Here is a 23,472-nt window from a genome sequence, read left to right as displayed (position 1 = left end):
GCATCCGACTTTTCCTGAATTTTTGTGGAATGCAAGGAAGCAATAAATACTTGGGGATGGGTTGATATTTTGAATGCTGTGTCTCAGCTCAGACACGCTGATCCACTCTATTTGAAAACTATGAATATGAGTCACATTCCTTTTTCTGGGATCAGTTGCAGATCTGTGCTGTCAATGCAGCCCATAATCAGTAAAGCAGGGGCTTGAACTAAACAAGTACTGGCATTAGCAAGAAGGCAGAGAAGAAGAGATGAAAACTAAGGTTAAGGACACTTTAAATAAAAGGAGATTTGCATAAGGTGGCAGTACTGAAGTTTCCCTTGGTATGTCCTGATACCTGAAATCAGTTTCTGTGACACAGTAGGCCAGGAGGTCACAATTCAACCTCTGACTGACTTTGGCACCTTGAATACCTTCTCTCTGTGCCTCTTTTTCCATCTCTAAGGCCGTATCTACACTAGCCCAAAACTTCGAAACGGCCATGCTAATGGCCATTTCGAAGTTTACTAATGAAGAGCTGAAATACATATTCAGCACCTCATTAGAATGCTGGCAGCTGCGGCACTTTGAAATTGACGTGGCTCATCGCGGCGTGGCTCGTCCAGACGGGGCTCCTGTTCAAAAGGACACTGGCAACTTCGAAATCCCCTTATTCCTGTCTGCTGTTAGGAATAAGAGGATTTCGAAGTTGCGGGGGTCCTTTTGAAAAGGAGCCCCATCTGGACGAGCTGCGCAGCGATGAGCCTCCTCAATTTCGAAGTGCCGCAGCTGCCAGCATTCTAATGAGGTGCTGAATATGTATTTCAGCACTTCATTAGTAAAGTTCGAAATGGCCATTTGCATGGCCATTTTGAAGTTTTGGGCTAGTGTAGACGTAGCCTAAATGTTTGTGAAGAGCTTTGAAATCCTCAATGGTACTATAGAACATCCATATATAATTATAAAGCATTTGAAGTTGAGTGGTTGGCTCTGGGTCAATCCTTCTACCCCACAACCAGAAGCGTTAGGAAGTTTAGGCTGTATGGCTCTGGATTTGGCTCACCTCCATATAAATACAATCAAAACTAGGAATGGGAAAGACGTTTCTAGGTTTTGCCCCTCAGTATTTGAGAGAATGTTTGTTTAAAAGGTGCACATGGAGCAAACCCCAGATATCACAACCACTAAATATCAGACTAACATTGGACCACTTACATAAGTAAAATGATTAGATTAAGTAATCATTTCAAAGCACGACACAGACATTTAAACAAAACAGAGAGAGTCCATCTGGTTAAGTTCTCGGCTGGAAATAAGTGATGGCACAAGGTGGACCCATGGTATTGACTGTACTTTGGTAGTATATTCAGCCTTCACACAGCAACAGACATTAATGCAGACTCATTATTGGAGTACAGCTTTGCAAAATTAAGATTTGGTTTATTGAATCCAGCAGATCAAAAAGTTCATGCATATTTTCTCTGAAGTGGCAGCAAAATAATAATGAATGTACATAGACATAAAAACTCTGGCTTTATATATATGCACACAGTGACGTGTGTATGTATTTATATATACATATATATATTTGTATACACATACTTAGAAGTGAACATTCTTAAATGCTGTATATGTATATGTGTAATATCCTATACATATAAATATATAGTCCATCATTCTAATTCCATGCACAGCTGCACTATAACCATTGTGATTTATAAGATCACACTTCATAGATGCATGACTCACTGGCTTCATTCATGTTTCCATATGTATGTAGAAACATAGCAAAGCAGACATTCCTAGAGACATTGCAGGACAACCTCATTGAGATGGACATTCTCACCTCCTCCCGACATGACGGTGCTTACAATGATGGGTATGTGACAATTACGTGGTCTTCCTATTTACTGTAAAGTCATGATCTTTGCATGAGAGCATTTAGTCACTTCAGTGATGTTTTAAGGGCAATGCCTTTTTTGCCTCTTCTAAGATGGCTTAAAAAATAAGGTTCTTGAGCTTGGAGCACAGCATCCTGTACATATTAATGGAAGTCTCATTAATATGTTGATGATCATAGCATCTCATTGGCTGTCTTTGCCATTTTGAATATCATTTCACTGATAAGATATGTCTGTACCAATTTATTGTCATCTACAAACAAAGGTTACCTGTATTTCAGGGAAGACTTTAAACTGCTGTGAGGGTGGCTTAACAATATTACAGATGTTGACCATATACTTCCCAGGTTTGTTGCCTCATAATAATACAGAATTATTTTTTGACATTATAGAAGTGATGATGGGGCATCTCTTTAAAGCTGGGCCTTTGGTGTTGACTTAGCATCTCATTTTGATGATGCTTCTTAAATTTAACTTTTGATCATGTAACTTTTAGTTACAAATTGCTTCTAAAGCACATACTGTGTGGAAGTGATTTCCTAATTTAATAATCATCATCAGCCATAATACTGCTTTGTATATTTGAACACTTGCAGATGCCTCTTCAATGGGGACCAAATAAATCTGTAGCTAGATAAAGCAAATAAATGAATTTAGCTGTGCAGACACTGCTTCAAGAATTAACATAGACTAATAGTGGAAATGATGAGTTATGCTCTAGCAACCATTATTTTGTACAGTTAATTAACTAGTTTGCAGAAGTAGTATAAACATTGTGTTGAAAGAAAATCCACATTGATTTATGTTGCACAAATTGTTCCATGACTTTTCTTCACAGCAATGTTTCTGCATGTGAGAGCTTTTCCCTGTTATTACATGTGTCTTTGAGATGGAAACATTGGGCCATATTCTGTACTGGCATAAAGCAGGAAAACCCCATTAACTTCATTGGGGCAGTACGTTTTATCACCACTCAGGATCTGGCCTACCAAATCAAGATTTAAATACTAGCTGAACTGGACCTGATTCTGATTCCACAGTAGTGGAGTTACTCTTGATTTATACTGGCCTAGAGGGGAGAATCAAGCAACCATCCCTACCACCATTTCGGCTTCCTTTCCCTTCAGTCCTATAGAAAACATAGGAATAGAGGGATTCAGGTACCTTCTATTTCTCAGGATCTTTTCCTGAAAATTGGAAACTTCTTTTGTATTATGAACCAACTCCCATGGAGATTAAAGGGGATTCTTCCCTTTTGGATTTAGTGAGACTTGTTCAAAGACCTTACATTACTGTCTCCAAAGCCACACATAAAACAAATAGGATAAAATATGGCTGCTGTCAAAATATTGGGATCGAAAACCATGGATGATGTGACAATTTGTAGACCATGAAAGGACCTGATCTCCCTTTTCCCCATCTCAATTCAGCAAAACAAAACAAAGCTCTCTTGTGGCTTTGGGTAAATTTTCATATTTTCCCTTCCCCCACCCCACCCCGGCCTCCAGCTTGCTTCCATTAAAATTAAATTAGAAGTTTCAGTGGGAGCAGGCTCAGGCTGTCAGTCCTGCCTGCAAGAATTGATCTGTTCTAGCTGTGCTTGGGACCTCCCATTTCACTGTATTGTGAATTTTCCTGTGGAGATGTCTCTTCTTGTCGAAGAATTCTCTGCAGCTTTGTTGGCACTGTGATGTTTTTCCTTTACTTTTTGTGACTTCTGTTTCTGTTCTTCTCTCCTGTGCATGGTATCCATGTATTTACAAAACATTGTGTGAAGCTGGTTACTTCACGCCAACAGCAGCCACTGTCTCTAAGCTATGAATTCTGCCTCTGCTTTTATTTTTGTGAGGAGTCATCTGCTCTTTGTCTTTTCTTTCCTCAGGCACTTCCTGTTTAAACCCGGAGGCACATCTCCCCTCTTTTGTACTACATCGCCAGGATATCCCCTGACGTCCAGCACCGTGTACTCACCTCCCCCTAGACCCCTACCCAGAAGTACCTTCTCTAGGCCCACCTTTAATCTGAAGAAACCCTATAAGTACTGTAACTGGAAATGTGCTGCTCTGAGTGCCATTATCATCTCAGTCACGTTGGTGATCCTGCTTGCTTATTTTATTGGTAAGCATATTCCACTTTTCAATCTTTTTATCCCTTGTCCTCAGTACCACGTGTTGCTAACATTTGGGAATGCAAGATCAAGTTGGTAACTAACAAGTAAGGCCTCTGAGGGGTTGTCTAGTTGACTTAGCGTGTGGCAAGCTGCAGGTAAATCTACAGCCAGTACACTGAACACTGTCTGCATGGACCATGCCACTGCAAACTCAGTCTTCTCTAGTGTGCTTTGACATATTCCAGTCTCAAACAGCAGCAAGTCATTGTGCACTAGGGAACTTCTAGTGTGTGGTAGCTGGGCCACATGGACCATCGATGCTCAGCGGGCTGAGACACTGTAGCTGTACATCACAGCTTGCTGTGCGCTATCTCTCTGTCTAAACATGTCTTGAATCCTTGTGTAAGCTCATTGACTTTGGTGGGTGTTGCAGGGCTGGGTTCACTTTATTGAAAAGTACCAGCAAGGTTTCCCTTTCCATATGCTATTTGTAAAAAGTTTCAGCTGCTTCTTTTCTGCTGAAAAAAAGTTGCAATCAGCTAGAATGACACAAGCCCACCTGCAATAAAGCGTAGGAAAGAGATGGGGATCCTAATTGTGCTCCCATCAAAGTCAGTGGGAGCTGAGTCAGACTCTAAATCCTAAAATGTTGACTCTGTTCTTAATCAAGCAAAATCTCCTCTTGGCTTGGAGTTGAATGTGCTTCTCTTACTTATACGAGTAATTGTTTGGAAATTAATGGAAGTACTTGTGTGAGTAAAGGGAACAGTCTCGGAATTTTAGTAGAGTGAAAAAGTAGTTCAGGGGCTTAGGACCATCAGGACATTTTGAGCTTTAGTGGAATAATTTAACTTTGAAATACTGAAGATCTGGAAGTTTTGCTGCCCAGTTGCAGCCGTGCAATGGCAGTTTTGTTTGAGCTTTGCCTGCAGTTGGTTTCCTGTACTTCCAGTGCTTATAGCAAAGAGCAATTAAATTATTAAGGTGAAAATAGTATTCGTCAACATCTAAGGTGTAGGTAGTACTCTTCATTTCTTTTCCTTTTTTGATGATAAACCTTGTTTTAATTTTAAAGGTTTTTTTGGTAGACACCTCTTTTAACACCTCAATGATACGAACTGTTATGATGATCCCAAGGCTGTAGCCACAGGTGAAAGAGCCTGTTCTCTGTCACGAAGAAGGTGTTGTCTTTGAGTTCACATTAACTTCCTATGGGCTAATGAGCTGTAAAATATTGCAATTGGAAGTAGCAAACCCCATTACCTGGATTGAAAGATAATTTGTTTTCATTTCAGATGTGTATATTACGACTACCACCAATGATCAGTGTCACCATGTCTCCTTTATGTGTGCTCAGTGCCCTTTTTGTTTTTTTTAAAAAAGGGAGCTTGTACTCAGCTGCCTCCCCGCTGTCCCCCCCAGCCAACCCAGCGGCTGGGGCTGCTAAGGTGCCAGTACTCAGTACCATAAAGTACCAGCACGAAAAAAGTACTGTGTGTACTGCTCAAATGACTGAATCTTTTCCATTCCTGATTCGTATTACACTTTGGTCACTTTTATGCCAACTGTAATAGAAGCAGAAATAATTAATTAATCAACACTAAATCAGTAATAGTTTGATGGAATATAGAGTCACTTTTCATTGTTTGTTACTTAATGTTTGAGCCTGTCTGTCTCATTTATGGAACATTCTCCTTACGTACAGACCTGGGCTCCATTGGACATTATCTCTGTGTGTCAGAAGAATCTATTCGTAGCTCACTAAAAACTTTGTTGCCCATTCTTTATGACTGTGGATGTATACACATTTGGCTTTGTTACAGACAGACCTGGAAGGCTGACTTGCCTCTTACTGATCTGTTCAAAAACCTTCTCCAACAGTTTTGAAAAGAGCAGAGCCTGGATTTAATTCACAGATAATATGGTTAAAAATTATGTTCATGGGGTTATGCTAAGGTCCTTTTCTCCCATTTACATGAATCCCGTGCACTATGTGTGGCTGGCAAGGTGCCAGGAATGGTGGTCAGGTTGGACTGTCATAATTATGGGTCATTTTTGCTAAATTCTAAAAGAACTATTAATTATTAAAAATAAAATTCATTGGTTCAGTACAGCATAAACATATTTAACAAAGAGTATCGCTGCCAGAGCCACTGATTTAATCAGTGGGCAAAAAAGCAATAATTTAATTAGATTTTGATGAAAAAATGTGTTTAATTTCAAGTATAATCTATTATTAATTAGTATAATGAGAGACTCTGACTGGGCTTCCTAATTAACTCATTTAAAAATTATGAATAACCTTTTCATTTGTAATTATTTTCTACATCCTGTTAAGTTGCAGATAAGAATTGTATCACCTATGCCAAAAAAATCACTTTCACCAGCTTCTCACAAAATGGGTTGTCTCCTGATCAAAAAAGTTTTTAATGAGTATGTTTGTTCTGTTCTGTTTAAAAAATAAGTGCTTTTGTATTGTCAGATCACTGATATTTATGTACTTCTGCATTCCTTACTCATGTTGAGTAGTATGTCACTGCTATTGATTTCACTGAGACTGTTTGAATTGTTAAAGTATTGTTGAACATGAATAAGAGTGGCAAAATAAAGCCCTTATTATGCCTAGAGAATGTTGATAACTTGGCTGGTTGCCACTGGCTATTGTTAAAGTAATCATTGAAATTCTCTTTTATGACCATTGGCCCAACCCAAAAGAAGTGGAAGTCAATGGATAGACTCCCATTAAAGTGAGCAAGCTTTGGATCAAAGCCCATAGCAATGCTTTGGAGTTTAATTCTCTTTTTATCCACCTACCTGTTGATACTAATACTCCAGTCCACTGGGGAAGGTAGTGTGCCAGAATTCTATTCACAACACAATTCTCCATTCAAATTAAAAGGAAAAGAAAACCCTACCTTTGGCAGAACTTTCTTAGGCTGAAAATAGCCAGGGTCTTCATGAACCCACCAGGGACTTTGCTATTCCTAATAGATTTTATGTGTTGATGATGTGAAGAAAGAGGTGAGGTGGGTTCAACAATATCTTTAATGGGACCAGCTTCCCTTGGTGAAAGAGACAATCTGTCAGGCTTTCACAGAACTCTTGCTTAGGTCTGGAATAGATGGATGAATAGACTGACTTGGCATGAAAACAGAGAACCATTAGGAACGTTTTGAAGATCTTTGCAGGAGATGGTTGCATTTTTAAAAACACATCTGCAGTATCCACTATATTACCTATTTTAAGACTGAAAAGCCATAGAGCAACAGGTGTATGTCTATTTTTACAACTGAGTTATGCTTTTTAGTACTCTGGCTTATTTATGTGACTGTTCTTTCATTTCAAAGCCATTGGGTTAGGTGCAGGTGGAAAAGAAGCGAGAGTCCCAATAAACTCAGGCCTTGTCTCCACTATGTGGTCAATCAAACCAGCAGGGATTGATCTACCAGCCATCAATTTATCATGTCTAATCCACACACAATAAATCGATCTCTGAGCTCATGCCCATTGGTGCTGGTACTCCACCAAGATGAGAAGAGTAGCCCGAATTGACAGGAGGTCAGCCACTGTCAATCTTACCGTGTGCAAGATGCTGCGGTATGTACATCGACTTCCACCATGCTGTTTGCATAGCTGAAGTAGATTGGTGGTGCAGGCAAATGTAGACAAGTCATTAATGACTGGAACCCTGTGTAAACATTGTGATTTAGCTGAAGCTTTTGCAGAGATGAATACCTGGTCTTGAAAGATAATGGCAAGCAAAGTACAAAAAAGCATAGCAAGCACCAGAGGTTATTTTTCATTGGAATTGACCTGCTTTAGATTCACTTTTTACCATCTTTTCAAATATTCATGGAAACTACATTAAGTCAATGGCGACAGTGTACACAGTGGCAGTGCACTGCATGCACTGACAGCTAATTCATACTGATATGTGTATGTATATATGCAGACTTATATGCAAATCCTGAAGACACATCACAGGCCAGTCTTGAAAGGTGCATATGCCACAGAGAAAAACTTTTTTAGGTCAAGACTGCAACATAAAAACTTCAAGAGCAGTGAAATAAGAACCACTAAAAGGAAAGACTTCTTTAGGCAGCCTGTAACTAATCTGCAAATTTGCAGTTCCTAGAGGTCATGGAAACACATGTTATGGCTGTAATTTTAATAGAAATTGTTCATTGGGGGACTATTTGTACTATTTACAGCTGTAATAAGGATGATCAAGTCCTGTGCTCTAGAATATTAAAGAGTGAAACTGGCAGTAGGGTCAGGAAGGATTTTTTTCCGCCTCATACCAAAAAAGTCAGTAATCTCCAAATCCTGACGCCTTTGCTGCAGGTATGGAGGGCTTTGCTTGCAGTGAAACAAGGCTTGTTCCACTGTACAGTACCTGAATAGGATTTGGGGATCCTGCATGCCACAGGGCACAGCCGAGCAAAAGCTCTGTATCTCTGAGAGGGAGGGTGGGTTAGATGGATCTCCTGCTATGCAGATATGCTGCCCGTTGTGTCTGCATGTGTGATAGGAACAAGGGCTGCCAGGACAGCTTTGTGGAGAAGCTCTCTGCTATCACTCCCCATCTTGGGAGGAAGAATTCTGTCACCATAGAGTTCATAGGCATTAGAAGTGGAAAAGGCTTGTTAGATTATCCAGCTTTCTCATGCCGACCAGCTGCATGGCTGGATGCTAGGAACAGTATTGGCTTCTAAGTGAATTAGGGATGGAGAATAGTTGCTTTCATCTGAAACAGAAGAAGTATTTTCCTGATCCAGTTACCAGGCCAGATGGATGTATAATTTGATGTAGTAAAGCACTTGCTATTTTCCTGCATTTTAAGCATGTACTGTGGTTGCATTTCACAAACAGCAAAGGAGATGTGCATTTGATTCAAATTAAAGATATGGATGGAAAGTGTATTACAGAGCCAAAATAGCCCCTCATTTGAGTGGAGTCAGATCACTCTCTGCTATTTCAGCTCTCACATTTATTTAAACCCCTAACAGCCACTGTTTCACTTAGAGCTGCATTGCTCATAACCAGGAAAATTCTTCAACAATAAAATGGTTCCAGCAATGTGATGTGTTTATAAAACAACTTTCTTGTCATTGTCAGAAGATTGTCCCAAAAGCTGACATGACTTCAGTTTACCCTTTATCCTTTGATGCCATATTCTAACCTTTGTTCAGATCAGCATTCCGAAGTGTTTGTAATTATCTTGCTATGCATTTCCCATACAGCAGTTACCATGGTGTCTGGGCACCACCTGAAATCAATAGGAGAAGTCACTAATACAGCATTCTTCAGCTTGTGCTGTGTGGGTTTTTTTAGCCTATATTTACACTGACATATTAAGGCTTTCACTCACACGAAAATATAGCCCAATATTTTACCCTACCAATTAGTTTCCTTAATTTTGTTTTCTTCTCTAATCCAAGATTAAGGGTTCTCTTATCCTTTTAATTAGCAGGATTCTTTCTGTTCCTTATTGCCATCTAATCTCATTCCAGAAAGACACAAACAGCACTCCAAAGGATTCTTGGTGACAAATTCTTTATTATACATTGTGATCTGTTTTTTAGAGCAGGGGAATTGGCACCAGGATCCTGTCTTCTCTTCTTGGTTCTTTCACAATCCCACTGAATTACTGCTCACATTTCAGTTAATATTTGTGTTGTGCACTTATTTTCTGGGTATTGTGTGAATTAATGAATGAATATGTGTAAAACACTGAGACCCAGTGGTGAAAGGTGCGATAAAAGTGAAAATGTTATTATTCATCCACAAGTGTTGTTATGATATACCAGCTATATTTAGACCTAGATAGATTTTTATTGGCAAATTGCAGTAAATGTTCACTTCACTGTATATACACGTTGAAAAAATATTTTCATTGATGATAATAGAAGTCTACACACATGCTTGTCATAAATGAATTAGCAAATGAATACAAGTTGAACCTCTCTAATCCAGCACCCTTGGGACCTGACCAGTTTTGGATGAGAGAATTTGCCAGACCATGGGAGATCAATATTGTCTAGTAGCATTACCAACACTTCCACTGCTATCTGATTTCTTAGAAGACATTTAGGGGTAAACTGCACCTAAATAACAGCACAAAACACTGAGAGCCGGGACTGGTGGCTGGAAACAAATGTTATGTAACCATGGGAAACTTGGCCACATGCATGACAAGTGGGCATCCAGCTAACTAAAATCATATCAGACTGTGGAAGATGCCGGACCAGAGAGTTCTAGATTAGAGAGGTTCAGCCTGTGTTAAAAACAGGTGTGATTTGTTGATATAAGGACTCTTACTCCGTATATTTTAACATGCAATGTTGATTTTGTTTTAATAGTTTCAAAAGCTTTAATTTTTGGAACCATGACATCCACTGTAATTAAGTAATTGTCAGACTTTTCCCTTCCCCCAATTTCCTGCAAATGTGAAGATTTAGGTAGTTAAAATAATAGCTAAAAACTTAATATCCCTAGATATGCACAACTCTGAAAATTTAAATCTAAAAATAATGGTAATAAATAAATATCAGTGTTATCAACTGAAGTTCTGAAAAACATTAGTATCTGCAAAGCATATGTATAGTGGCTAAAGAGCACAATCAGGTTGGGCCCTGTTGTGCTAAATGTTGTACAGACATATAACAAATGAAAGTCACTGCTTGGAAGCACATACTGTCTAAATGAATTGTGTTTCTGTCTGTCTCTACAGTTTTTCCATACAGGCTCCCATCATATCAACTGACACCTCCCAAGAGACAAATTACAATATTTTAAAAGTATTATAATTCATAACCTCCTGTAGTATTTTTAGTCTGAGAACGGTGACCTGAGTGTTTTCTGCCCTATACCAGCATTAAACAGGATCAACTTCATTTACATTAAATCTGGTGCAAATGAGATCAGAATCAGTCCAGACCATCCTAAATGTTCTGTCTGGTCCCATTCAAGTCAATAGCAAAGCTTTCATAGACTGCACTGGGTTCTGGATTGGGCCGTAGGAAAATTTACAAACAAAAGTCATTCTGATTCTGGAAAGTGGTCTGACTGAAAGCATAATGGATCAACTGGGTGCTGACCCTCATCCCTATGCTCTGCATTTGGCCCATGTGAATTACCTCTGGGAACCAGGGGTATGAAAAGAACTCCAGTTGAATGGAAAGATGCCATCAAAATGGACCTATGAACTGATCCTCAAAAAAATGCTTGATCTGAGACAAGAGAACCCCCTGTTTTGTGTGAGAGTTAGGGAAACTGAACTCTTTCTTCCTGTGTGCAAGCCTCCCTCATAATCTGCTTCTGTTAGGGAAACAGCACTTTGGGCAGCTGCTATGTGTAATGTGGACGAGATGCAGGTTGATTAGCACTGAGCAAGAGCAAGCACCCACCGGGATCTGTCAATAGAAGTTTTATCTGGGTAGTTCTAGAGTGAACCACTTAATGTTTCCTCCCTGCTCCATTCCCAAGCCACTTTACCAACTGTTCCCTGAAGTCATATAAAATATGTAATGCTTAAAATGTGTAGTTCAGTACATCACAGTCTCAGCTGCCTTGGGAGAGAGCAGGGGAAGCTGCACTTTAGTAGTGTACTTGGAAGGAAGGCAGGAATCATTAGGGAGAAAAAACAAGAGAAAGACAAAAATCTGCCAGGACAAATCATTATCAGTCTTTTCCTTTGTGCTTTTTCTTCATCTACAGCTGCTTTAGTCATACTGTGAAATAATTATAATTGAAATTTTATTTTTCTTGCTCTCCACGCCCAGAAAGCCTTTCTAGTTCGAAGAGAGTGAATACGGCTTTTTGTTTTAATTTTTGGCTTTGTATTTTTTTCTTTGGACAGCAGCCACAGTTAGCTTTATTGGCTAGGGAATAGGAAGCTCACATGATTTATGGCCACTTTACAATAAAAGCATTAAAAGATACAAGATCCCACTTTTGAACTCCTCTTGAGGAAATCAGTTCATTCCTATGGGTATTTGGAAGCCAACTGTAGTCACTCTGGTAAAGATGGTTCCCTTTATTTCAGCCCTAACCAATATCTGAACCTTGGCATTAATTGTTTTGGGGTCAAGGAAATACATGATGGTATGTAAGCCATTGAAACAAATAAAAACCAAAAAAACAAAACAAAACAAAAAAGCTCCTTTGTCAGAAAAATACGGCTTAAAAAGAAGTAGGAGTTACTTCTGTTTTTTTGCAGGCCAAAATGACAAATAATATCAAAGCCTTTTCAAACTAACAATGGAAGTGTTGTCCAAATGGTTCCAAGTCTAACATCTAAAAATACTTTGATCTTTCATAATTATAAGACATGCTCATTTTATAGCTCAGATTCCAGAGTTTTACAAGGATAAAATTTTGGCTTTTTTAGTTGTCTGTGTTATATATTCATGGAAAGCCATGTACATTCACAGCCGGGCTTTGTGCAGTCCTTGCCCAAGAAACTGACAGCTCTCATGTGTAGTCCATTTTTGTGGGCCTCTACTTGTGAGCCCGTCAAACTGCTTAGCAGATGCTGAAAAACAATACATTTTAGAAAACACTAGAAGATGTACCCTTAACTCAATTCATTTTTGGTGTTTAGAAAACAAAATGAAACTGTATATGCTTCATATGAATCATTGCCCTGGGATGGGGATGGGGATGATGGTTTCAGTATGCAGGCTGCCCCAAGGAGAGACGACTACCTCAGCCCTCTCTCACCACAACAGCTTGGAGCCAAGTGGGAAGTGCCTCTCTGTAGTTACTGCTGCTCCCAACAGGAACAACCAGGGGAAGGGTGTATATACCCCTGCTAGGGCAGGTCCGGGTTCATATGCCACCCACACTCCCCAGCCAGAGCGAGGAATGCAGCAAACTCTGCATTTTCCCTTTGCTTCCTGATGAAGAGGAACAGCTAGCAATGTTCCTGTACAAATTGAGGGCTGGGTTGAAAGAGTTTAGCCGCCCTTGCTAAAGGCCGCATTGGAGGTGAAAGGCTCAGGGCTGGGACAGTCCCAAATGGGGCCAGGGTGGGCAGCCCCAGCCACCCCTTTCACCTTCAAGGTGATTCTGGCTCGCTTCTGTATGGTTTTATGAAAAGCAGATCCATTCCAGGTACATCCAATTTTACTGGCACAACTAAACTCTTACCTTGCTTCAAGTTACAATAGGAGGAAGCTTTATACTAAATTTTGTGGTCCTGGCTCTTACCGTTTAGGAGAAGTTCTTGAATAAACAGAGAGACACACAGGCCCTCAAAAAAACCTCTCCCAAATATGTATAAGACACTGTGAAAATTGATTTGTTATAGGCAAGGGCAGCAAGTTCTGAAACCAGGTCACTGAATTCCTACTTGGAGAAATAGCCAACAGTCCTGCAAAAGTACACTGGGATTGAAATCAGTGAAAAGACTACTGTCATCCTCAGTGGACCCATCTTCATGGGCTTTTCATGGAATTTAAGGTCGCAAGAGACCTTTCAATAAACTAGTCTCATCTCCTGTATATCACCGGCCACAGAATGTCCCAAGTTACCTCTGTATTGAGTTCAATAAGTTGTGTTTGACAAAATTGTACATCCCAGGAAGATACACTGTCTTGATCTGTTTCATCATCCTCAGTATTAATAATGCATGCCAAATTTTTAATTTAAATTCATCTGGCCCTCTGTTTTTTCCTTAGTAAGTTTCTTATACACAGTGATCAAGTCACCAATAAATTTGTTTAGGCCTGCTGATTTAAAAGGTGTATTCCAATAGAACTCGTTTAACATACTCATTAGTTATTAAAAGACTTATAAGTACTCCTTAATCCTCATGTGACATCAGTGTGTTATCCTGCTTCTTTTCAAATACAGAACAGAAATATTTATGGACTATTTCTGCCTTTTCTAAACAATTGTCAACAGTTTTACAATCTCTATCTAACAATGGACCTATCCAACTACTAGTATTTCTTTTATTCACAATATAGTTAAAAAAAAAGCCTCCTTAGTATGCTTAGCTCTGTCAACTGTTGCTTTTTTTCTGCTTTCTTTGGCTTCCCTCATCAATTTTATGTGTTATAATTTCAATTTATATTTATTTACCCCCTTTTAAATTCTAACTTCTGCATTCAATATGCCACTGAGCCAGTATGGGCTTTTAGCCAAAGTTGTCCTATTTCTTGCTTCGGGAATTGTAGCTTTTTGGCAATTAAATAAACTGTTTTTAAAGAACTCCCAATTTTTATTCATATTTTTATCTGATTTTCTTCTCTGTCAATTTTTGCTTATAATGTTCCTCAGTTTAGGCAACTGGTCCTTTTGAAACACCAAATATTTATGTTATTGTTAGGGACTATCCTTTCTTTGCTCATATGGGATGTAATAAGGTCAACCTCAAGTTTGCGTGAAGGAGGGACACTATAGTTTTAATACAATAAGAATGTGGCCCAGATCCTCCAGCCTGGTCAGAATTGCCTGGTGTCTTGGGCAGAAAAGATGGCATTAAATCACATTTAGATTTAGATCACATCTAGATCCTCATGAGTGACACAGCAGCCATTTTAAAATCAACCCTAGTTTCACCTACCTCTTGATTAATTAACATGCTACCTGGTCTCAAGCGTTAAATACCAGAACAGTCTGTTTATTTACCAGTATATGTTCTTCATCAGCACAGTATCCCTAAAAGTGTTGCTTAGTAACTTTGTCATCTCTATGACAGCTCTTACAGCTATTGCTTCCATGCTTTTGAGATAGTATCTGTGTTGCTGGCCAAATGTATAAATGCTTGCAACAATATGGATTTACAACTACTTGGATCAGGTCTGAATTTGGCCCTTTATCTGTGACCATTTGTAAAAAGTGCATAGTTGATTACAATGGCTAGGAGGAAGCGGTTCAACCACATTTTTTACCAATCTGGTATAAACAAATATAAGAAGGCCTGTTTCTAGGAGAAGATTAATAAGACAGCTAAAACCCACTGTGAGCTCTCTTTACCATATTATTATTGACATTCATTTTTCAGGACCTGCTCAGAATTCAGATGATACAATTAAAAAAACAATGGACCAGAATCTCTGCTACCTTGCTGTTTTGTCATCATTTATACCTAAGAAAAATTAATGCAAAAAGCTACCACTGTCTTAGTGCGTCTTCTGATTTCATAGCTTTATTAACTCACTCCATTCAGGTGCAAATGACCAGTCCAGGTTCAAGGCAGTGCAGAGTCAAACCTTATGTCTGAAAACAGTCCAAGCATTTTGAAGTGGAGTGGGATTTAGGTAGCTGAGACTGGGGCTGCCTCAGCCTTTCCAACACTGTCGTAGACGGGCCATCCTACTCCTCATTTCACAGCTCAGATTGACCTTTTGCACATGAATGCAGGAGAGGAAACTGTTTTACAGGTCTTAGTATCTCCTGAAATGAGTTCTCTTCATGTCTGTGTTTTTATTTCACACTAATTATTGTAGAATAATGTAATTTAATTATAGTTCAGAAGAGACAAAAGCAACATTTCCCCTAATGGATTTCCTTTCACTGTTTTTAAACACTATGCATTGGTGCGGCTGTAACTAGTCATAATAATAGGCTCAGATAAGGATGTCAATGACTCTGTAAAATACTGCTGAATTAGTGTTCAGTTATTATCCCCTCTGCCTTCCTTTTCTTCCATAAATTAGAAAATACCTTCAAAGCCTTATGTGCAGGATTTGGCATAATTTTCTATTGGGCTTTGTGTTGGATATGAGCTACCACAGGAAATCTTGGTGAAATGAGGAGAAATGTGGAGAAGACCATCATGGACAGCATCATAGGATATCCCCATTGTAACTGGTCCTCTGACACAGTTATTTTGCAGCGTAGATGGAGTCAAAAGAGTAGCTCAAATGGCCTCAAACACAATTATCTAAGCAGAGGTAGCCACTTGTACAAAACACAGTCAGTCTGATTTGGTACCCTTTTACACACACTCTGCAGAGATACAGATAATATAAGGTTCACAGCAGTGGAGAATGATGTATATACCAAGTATGTCTACACTATAGCTAGGAGTAAGGTTCTCAGTCTCAGTAGACAGGCTGACACTAACTTGGCTGTGGTCAGCATGCTAAAAAATAGCAGTGTGGACATTGCAAGTCAGGCAACAGCTAAGGCTTTCCAGCCACCCAACTGCTAGGTTTCAACTTGGCTGGCTTGCCCAAGTCTCCATCTTCACATTGCTGTTTTCACTATATTATGCTTTGCTGGATTCATTTAGCCTGAGTCTGTCTGCTTAGGCTCAGAAGCTTTTTCCAAGCTGCACTATAGACAATCCCTAGATGTTCATAAGTCAGACCTGCTTGTATGCGGTACAGGTAGCAATGAGCTTTTTGCCATGTCTCTGAAATTTGGTCCAAATTTGGTGAAATAATAAGTCTCTGAAAACTGAAATTCAATAGCAACTTGGTTGAGTCTGGCAGCTAAAACCTTGGAAGATTGCCCTGGAAGAGCATGGCCCACCCGCTCATGATTCCTGATGCTGAACAGACTGTGCATGCACGATTGCCACGTAGCCACTAAACATGCTACGTTTATGAATGGACTACTCATGAGGCATCTCCACTGAGTGACGAATGGAGTATGCTCCAGCCTGAAGATGCAGACAATGAGCAAGCTTTCCTTGCAATTGTTCTTCTCAGCAAGATTCTTGCAGGAAAAAAATAATACGCGACCATGTCATTAAAGACAGTTATCGTTATGATGCATATGCACAACGGAGCCACATTAAACTGCACAGGTAACCTTAATTCTGACATTTCTTAGATTTTACTTTCATGACTTTGCAAACTTTGTGTTTGCTTAACATTGTTTTTAGGATGTAATTAAATAAAGAGGTGGCTATGGGCCTTATTATAGAACTCTATGGGTTGTTTTTGGTTTTTGCCTTCTTTTCTATCTACTGGATTAGTCCTGAGGCTGGAATTAACAGATTGGCAGGTGTGTTAAATTTTATTATTGAGTGAGCTTTTAGCACTGATCTGTACCATTCACTTAAGATTTATAGGTCCGTGGAGTCCTATGTTGGATTTTCCCCAGGTCTCTAGTGTGGTGGGGAAATTGCAGTTTCATTAATTGTGCTGTGCCGTCCATTTAATCAGCTTTCCCAGTCTGTATATTTGTATCAATTTGCCAGGCTTTTGTGCAGAAGAAATGGGGTGTTTCTTCCCAAATTAACTTTCACCATTAATAGCTTGGATTTTTTCCAGTTTGCTTGGCGAGAGATAAGAAAGTAAAATAAAGCACACCTTTATCTCTTAAGCCTCTTTAAAACAATGCAGTGCCCCCTTAAAATACCTACCTAATGAACCCTTTCACTCCCGTGAGCATAATGGTAAGGCAGAGAAGACTGGGAGGTGAGATACTGAGCATCTGGTTCTGATTCAGTAAAGCACAAGAGTCGTTCTGTTGAAGTCAGTGGCACAACTGACATTGCTGAAGTCAAATGTGCTTAAAGTCCTTTGCTGATCAAAGGGACACATTTTTTCTTCTGTGATTGTACTGCATCTCTCACAACCCTTACTGGAGCTCATAGATGCTACCGCAACACAAATAATAAACAAGTGTTGAACTGCAGTTGATTTATCTCAATGAATTAGATTCCCTCCATTGGGTTCAGCAATTATAGGTGCCTAATGAAACAGTATGACTACATCTACACTACATCGATTTTTCAAAAGAATTCCTTCTGGAAGATCTCTTCTTTCGAAAGAACTTCTTTCGAAAGAGGGCGTCCACACACTAAAAAACAGATCAAAAGAGCAATCTGCTGTTTCAAAAGAGAGTGTCCACACAGCCCCCGTTCTTTCGAAAGAACGGACCAGGGATTGAAAAATCAGGCACCATAGAATCATAGAAGAGTAGGACTGTAAGGGACCTCGAGAGGCCATCGAGTCCAGCCCCCTGCCCTCATGGATCAAGCACTTTCTAGACCATCCCTGAAAGCCATCTATCTAACCTCTTCTTAAATATCTCCAGTGATGGAGACTCCACCACCTCCCTTGGCAATTCGTTCCAGTGTTTGATCACCCTGACAGTTAGGAACTTTTTCCTAATGTCCAACCTGAACCTCCCCTGCTGCAATTTAAGTCCACTGCCTCTTGTTCTATCCTCAGAGGCAAGGAAGAACAAGTTCCCTCCCTCTGCCTTATGACACCCTTTTAGATACCTGAAAACTGCTATCATGTCCCTCCTCAGTCTTCTCTTTTCCAAACTAAACAAGCCCAATTCTTTGAGCCTTTCTTCATAGGTCATGTTCTCTAGACCTTTGATCATTCTCGTTGCTCTCCTCTGGACCCTCTCCAATTTCTCCACATCCTTCCTGAACTGCGGTGCCCAGAACTGGACACAATACTCCAGCTGAGGCCTAACCAGCGCAGAGTAGAGCGGGAGAATGACTTCTCGTGTCTTGTTCACAACACACCTGTTAATGCATCCTAGAATCATGTTTGCTTTTTTTGCAACAGCATCACACTGTTGACTCATATTTAGCTTGTGGTCCACTATAACCCCTAGATCCCTTTCTGCTGTACTCATTCCTAGGCAGTCCTTTCCCATTCTGTATGTGTGACACTGATTGTTCCTTCCTAAGTGGAGCACTTTGCATTTGTCCTTATTAAACTTCATCCTGTTTACCTCAGCCCATTTCTCCAGTTTATCCAGATCCTTTTGAATTATGACCCTATTCTCCAAAGAAGTTGCAACCTGTAGTGAGTCAGGATGGCCTCCTGCAGACCCGGAGGCAGGGGAAGCTATGTAGAGGCCCTGGTGGGCGGGGCCAGAGTCAGGAGACCAGAGGCCCGCCCCTCAGAGGGCGGGGCCAGGGGCTAGAAGAGCCAAAGGCGGGACTCAGGAACCATTCGGGGCTGGGCCTCCAGGCAGGGAGGACGTGCCTGCATGAGCTCCTCGGGGCCGAAGGGAGAGGGCCTGCGGCCGCCCGGCCAGGCCTGAGGAGCAGGCCCACCGAGGCTCCACGCAATCCCGGGTCCGTATGCCCCAAGGAGACTACCCGGACTTCCCGGACCTACCAGGACCTTCCCGCCGGCGGAGACCCCCCGCCTTGGAAGAGGCCCCAGGAGCGGGCTGCCCCAGAGTCCCGGCGGATCCTTACAGCGCTCAGACCCAGGACCGCCTTGCGTCTCCTGTATTGCCGCCGCCTGACTACCCTAACGACGTTGTTATGGACGATTGGCTGGAGCCCCCAAAGGTGGATGACCCAGAGGAGACCGACCTAGGAGGACCCCTCGACCAGATGGACTGGGACCTGCCGCCCACAGAGGGTGAGGTAGGAAGTGGCCCGGGGATCGTCGCTCACGAACCAATGGCAGTGTGTTGCGGTCTGGATCCCCACTGCCGGGGTTGCATGTGAGCGACCCCCAGGGCCCCGGGCCGGGTCGCAGTGGAGTGGGAGGGCCTGCGACCCCCTACCCCCTCCTTGACAGGGCCAGCCCCCGCTGAGCCTGTCTGTAACCCTTGTGTTGCTGCCCCGCCCCAAACTGAGGGCTGGGCCGGTGTTTAACCCTTGTGTTGCTGCCCCGCCCCAAACTGAGGGCTGGGCCAGTGTTTAACCCTTGTGTTGCTGCCCCGCCCCAAACTGAGGGCTGGGCCGGTGTTTAACCCTTGTGTTGCTGCCCCGCCCCAAACTGAGGGCTGGGCCGGTGCTTAACTCTTGTGAACTGCTGCCCCGCCCTGGACTGAGGGCTGGGCCCAGAACTATACAACTCTTCTGAACTGCTGCCCACCCTAGACTGAGGGCTGGGCCTAGAACTATACAACTCTTCTGAACTGCTGCCCCGCCCTAGATGGAGGGCTGGGGGCCTGTATGGTGGTAGCGGTGAGCCGCTGACTGCCCGAACTGAGTACGGCTGGTGCGCTAACCCCCTTTTTTGTTGCCGCCCGCCCTAGACCAAGGGGCGGGGCGTCACGGGACGTGTTACACGACCCCTCCCAGCTTGGTATCATCTGCAAACTTAATAAGTGTACTTTCTATGTCAATATCTAAATTGTTAATGAAAATATTGAACAGAACCAGTCCTAAAACAGACCCCTGCAGAACCCCACTAGTTATATTTTTCCAGCAGGATTGAAAACCATTAATAACTACTCTCTGGGTACGTATCAGAGGGGTAGCCGTGTTAGTCTGGATCTGTAGAGCAACGAAGGGTCCTGTGGCACCTTATAGACTAACAGAAAAGTTTAGAGCATGAGCTTTCGTGAGTAAACTCACTTCTTCAGATGCATCTGAAGAAGTGAGTTTACTCACGAAAGCTCATGCTCTAAACTTTTCTGTTAGTCTATAAGGTGCCACAGGACCCTTCGTTGCTCTCTGGGTACGGTTATCCAGCCAGTTGTTCACCCACCTTATAGGAGACCCATCTAAGTTGTATTTGCATAGTTTATCGATAAGTATATTATGTGAGACCGTGTCAGATGCTTTACTGAAGTCTAGGTATACCACATACACCTCTTCTCCCTTATCCACAAAGCTCGTTATTCTATCAAAGAAAGCTATTTGATTGGTTTGACATGATCTGTTTTTAGCAAAACCATGCTGGCTGCTCCTTATCACCTTACCACCTTCCAAATGCTTGCGGATGATTTCTTTAATTACCTGCTCCATTATCTTTCCTGGCACAGAAGTTAAGCTGACTCGCTGACCATGAGGACTTATCTTTAAAAAAAAAAAAAAAAGGAGGGTCTACACACTTTTTCTTTCAAAACACGCTTTCAAAAGGGGCTGTCTTCCTGAAATGGGAGGGGAAGAGGGCTTTCAAAAGGAGTGCCACATTCTTTCAATTTAATTTAGAAAGAATGCTTTTTGTGTGTAAACGCTCCACTGGATATTTTGAAAGAGCACCTTTTTTCGAAAAATATTTTGAAAGAACTTGCTAGTGTAGACATAGCTGTAACGTAAAATTATATCATGCGTAGCAGGCTAACCCAGACTTTTAGCAGCTGCAAAGCAAGTAGGAATCCCTGTCTGTGCTCATTTCTCTAATAGAAGTGAATACTCCAATGGGAAATTTCTATTGCTAATATTACATACACAAATTAAAACACCATTTAGCAGTGCAGTGGGACCATGTTGTAAATGACTTTGATTGTGCAGAAATCTCAGTAACATATATATTAATATAGCCTCTGCCATAAAGGGAATCTGGAAGGAAAAATATTATTTTACTGAGAAAGGCCTGAGCATGTACAACACCAAATTTACTGGCATCTCTGGGACTGAAATAAGCTGCTCTAGTGCAGTAAGCTGCCTAACATCAGCAAAATCTTACTGAGGTTCATCTTTTGACTTCCTCTTCTGCTTTCTCATAGACACAAGTGTGATGAGGAAATTATAGATTATATGTAAGCGGACGGCTTCTTTGATAAACCAGGACACCATCACAGATAAATCCTTTTTTTTTCTATAGGTTGACGCTTGGAAAAACCCTCCTAAGGAAATGAATATAAATATGCTAAGGGTTGAAAACCCATTTTCCCTCCATGCAGGAAATGAGAAGCCTATGTTGAGTAGGCTGTAAAACTGGTGGGGGCAATTCTCTTAGCAGTTTGAATGAAGAGGCAATCACTTGAAATTCTTTGATCCCCAGGGCAATTAGGGAGACCTTAAATGGGAAGTGCTGACTCTTTCATTGAACATTGAGCTTAACCACTTTATTTCATACTGTGTCTTTCTAGTCACTTCCTTGAAGCTTTCAAAGGATGCTTCATGTGGAAGGAAGCTCTTCTGTTCTGATCAAGAGCAATTGACAACTAAATTAAAATATAAAATATTCTGCTAAGAAGGAAATGTTACTAATTTGCAGGCCATTTATTTACTTGCCCCTTGGAAGTCTCTGGAATAGCTGCAATATGCAGGAAAGAGACATCTTTTGCAGATAAAGTTGTCAGATGTGGTCAAAGTATGATATGTGTGTCATGTGCATTCTTTGTGCACAGTCAGTACAAGTGGCCTTTTGTGGACACAACATCTGGAGACCCCCCCATATGCTGCTCACATTTTTTTGGGTGCGTGGTTCATACAGAAAAGTCCCAAAAGGCAGTGAGCTATCATGATAGCAATACAGAGCAGCTTCAGCCGAGGTAGAGCCTTGTACACTAGACCATATCTCTTATCTCAGAATTAATAGAGGTTGGCCCTCTGTGGTGAAGGGTACCTTTGATGCATAGGCCCCGTCCATACAAGTTGCTAGAGGGTGCTCAACCTCCATTTCACCCCATGTCTCACCTCTTCCCCCACATCTTTCCCCAGTTCTTCCCTGAGCACTACCACCCTCACTCCTACCCTTCTCCCCAGGGCCTCCTGCATGTAACTCAACAGCTGAGTAGGGGAGTCTCAAAGCACTTGGGAGGGAGGGGCTGCAGTTGCTCCTCATTGGCCGCGTCTACACTAGCCCCAAACTTTGAAATGGCCACGCAAATGGCCATTTCGAAGTTTACTAATGAAGCGCTGAAATGCATATTCAGCGCTTCATTAGCATGCGGGCGGCCGCAGCACTTCGAAATTGACATGACTCGCCGCCACGCGGCTCATCCCGACAGGGCTCCTTTTCAAAAGGAGCTCATGGGAATAAGGGGACTTCAAAGTAGGTGGGGTCCTTTCGAAAAGGAGCCCAATCGGGACGAGCCGCGCTGCGCCGAGTCGTGTCAATTTCAAAGTGCCACGGCCGCCCTCATGCTAATGAAGCACTGAATATGCATTTCAGCGCATCATTAGTAAACTTCGAAATGGCCATTTGTGTGGCCATTTCAAAGTTTGGGGCTAGTGTAGATGTAGCCATTGCTAGCAGTGGGTGCTGAGCAACCACTGTTTTTAAGGTGGTTACTCCATTCTTGGAGTACCTACAGAGTTCAGGCCTATACTGCATTCTGTTCAATTCAGAATAAAGCAAGATATACAGGGCTGCGTTATTGTCTGTTACTTCTGTGGAGCAGAAGCCAAGCCATGCCATGTACATATTTGTTGTATTGTGCTGGAATGAAGTAGCAGCATCACGTCATGGGAATTGCCCTCACCATGCATTTATCTTTATATAAACAATATGAGGAAGCGTGATATGCTGCACTTTATAGAGGGGCCAGTTTCGCCACCCTTACTCTATTGACAGGCAATGCCATGAGAGTCACTTGGCCCATGGACTTCTGGTGTGTTGCTAGCACACCCGTCAGGGCAAAGTAGCATTTCCACTGAGTAATATTCCACTGGGCAATAGGCGCTCTGGAAAGACGTGTTTGTTTGCTTGCTTCCTTTAATATGTGTTTTGCTGGTTTTATTCCGCTTAATTTTATGGGCCTTTTTCAAAATTTATTGAAAGATTTACAAACTGAGTGATTATTTTACACTGAAAGACTCCTTTTCATAACAACATTGAATGTCAGGAAACTATGATTAATTCTGCAGCAGTCAATTCTTCCACTTCTTCAAAAATCATATAATTTCAGTGT

The 23,472-nt window shown here is 41.4% G+C and overlaps 1 protein-coding gene across 3 annotated transcripts in view; it reads left to right on the top strand.

Moving 5' to 3' along the window:
* The window catches only part of TENM4 (teneurin transmembrane protein 4), a 493,982-nt gene that overhangs the window by 230,997 nt on the left and 239,513 nt on the right, over positions 1-23,472 (top strand). For 2 of the 3 annotated variants that reach the window (XM_074983382.1, XM_074983367.1), the window contains 2 exons: positions 1,760-1,858; positions 3,763-3,998. In XM_074983382.1, the coding sequence (XP_074839483.1) occupies positions 1,760-1,858; positions 3,763-3,998 (335 nt within the window). The remainder of the gene's footprint in view (positions 1-1,759; positions 1,859-3,762; positions 3,999-23,472) is intronic. The other variant, XM_074983375.1, reaches the window with a different exon arrangement.

Source organism: Carettochelys insculpta, chromosome 1 (genome assembly GCF_033958435.1).
Source record: "Carettochelys insculpta isolate YL-2023 chromosome 1, ASM3395843v1, whole genome shotgun sequence".
Lineage (NCBI taxonomy): Eukaryota > Metazoa > Chordata > Testudines > Carettochelyidae > Carettochelys > Carettochelys insculpta.
This window is presented reverse-complemented; position numbering and strand designations above follow the sequence as displayed.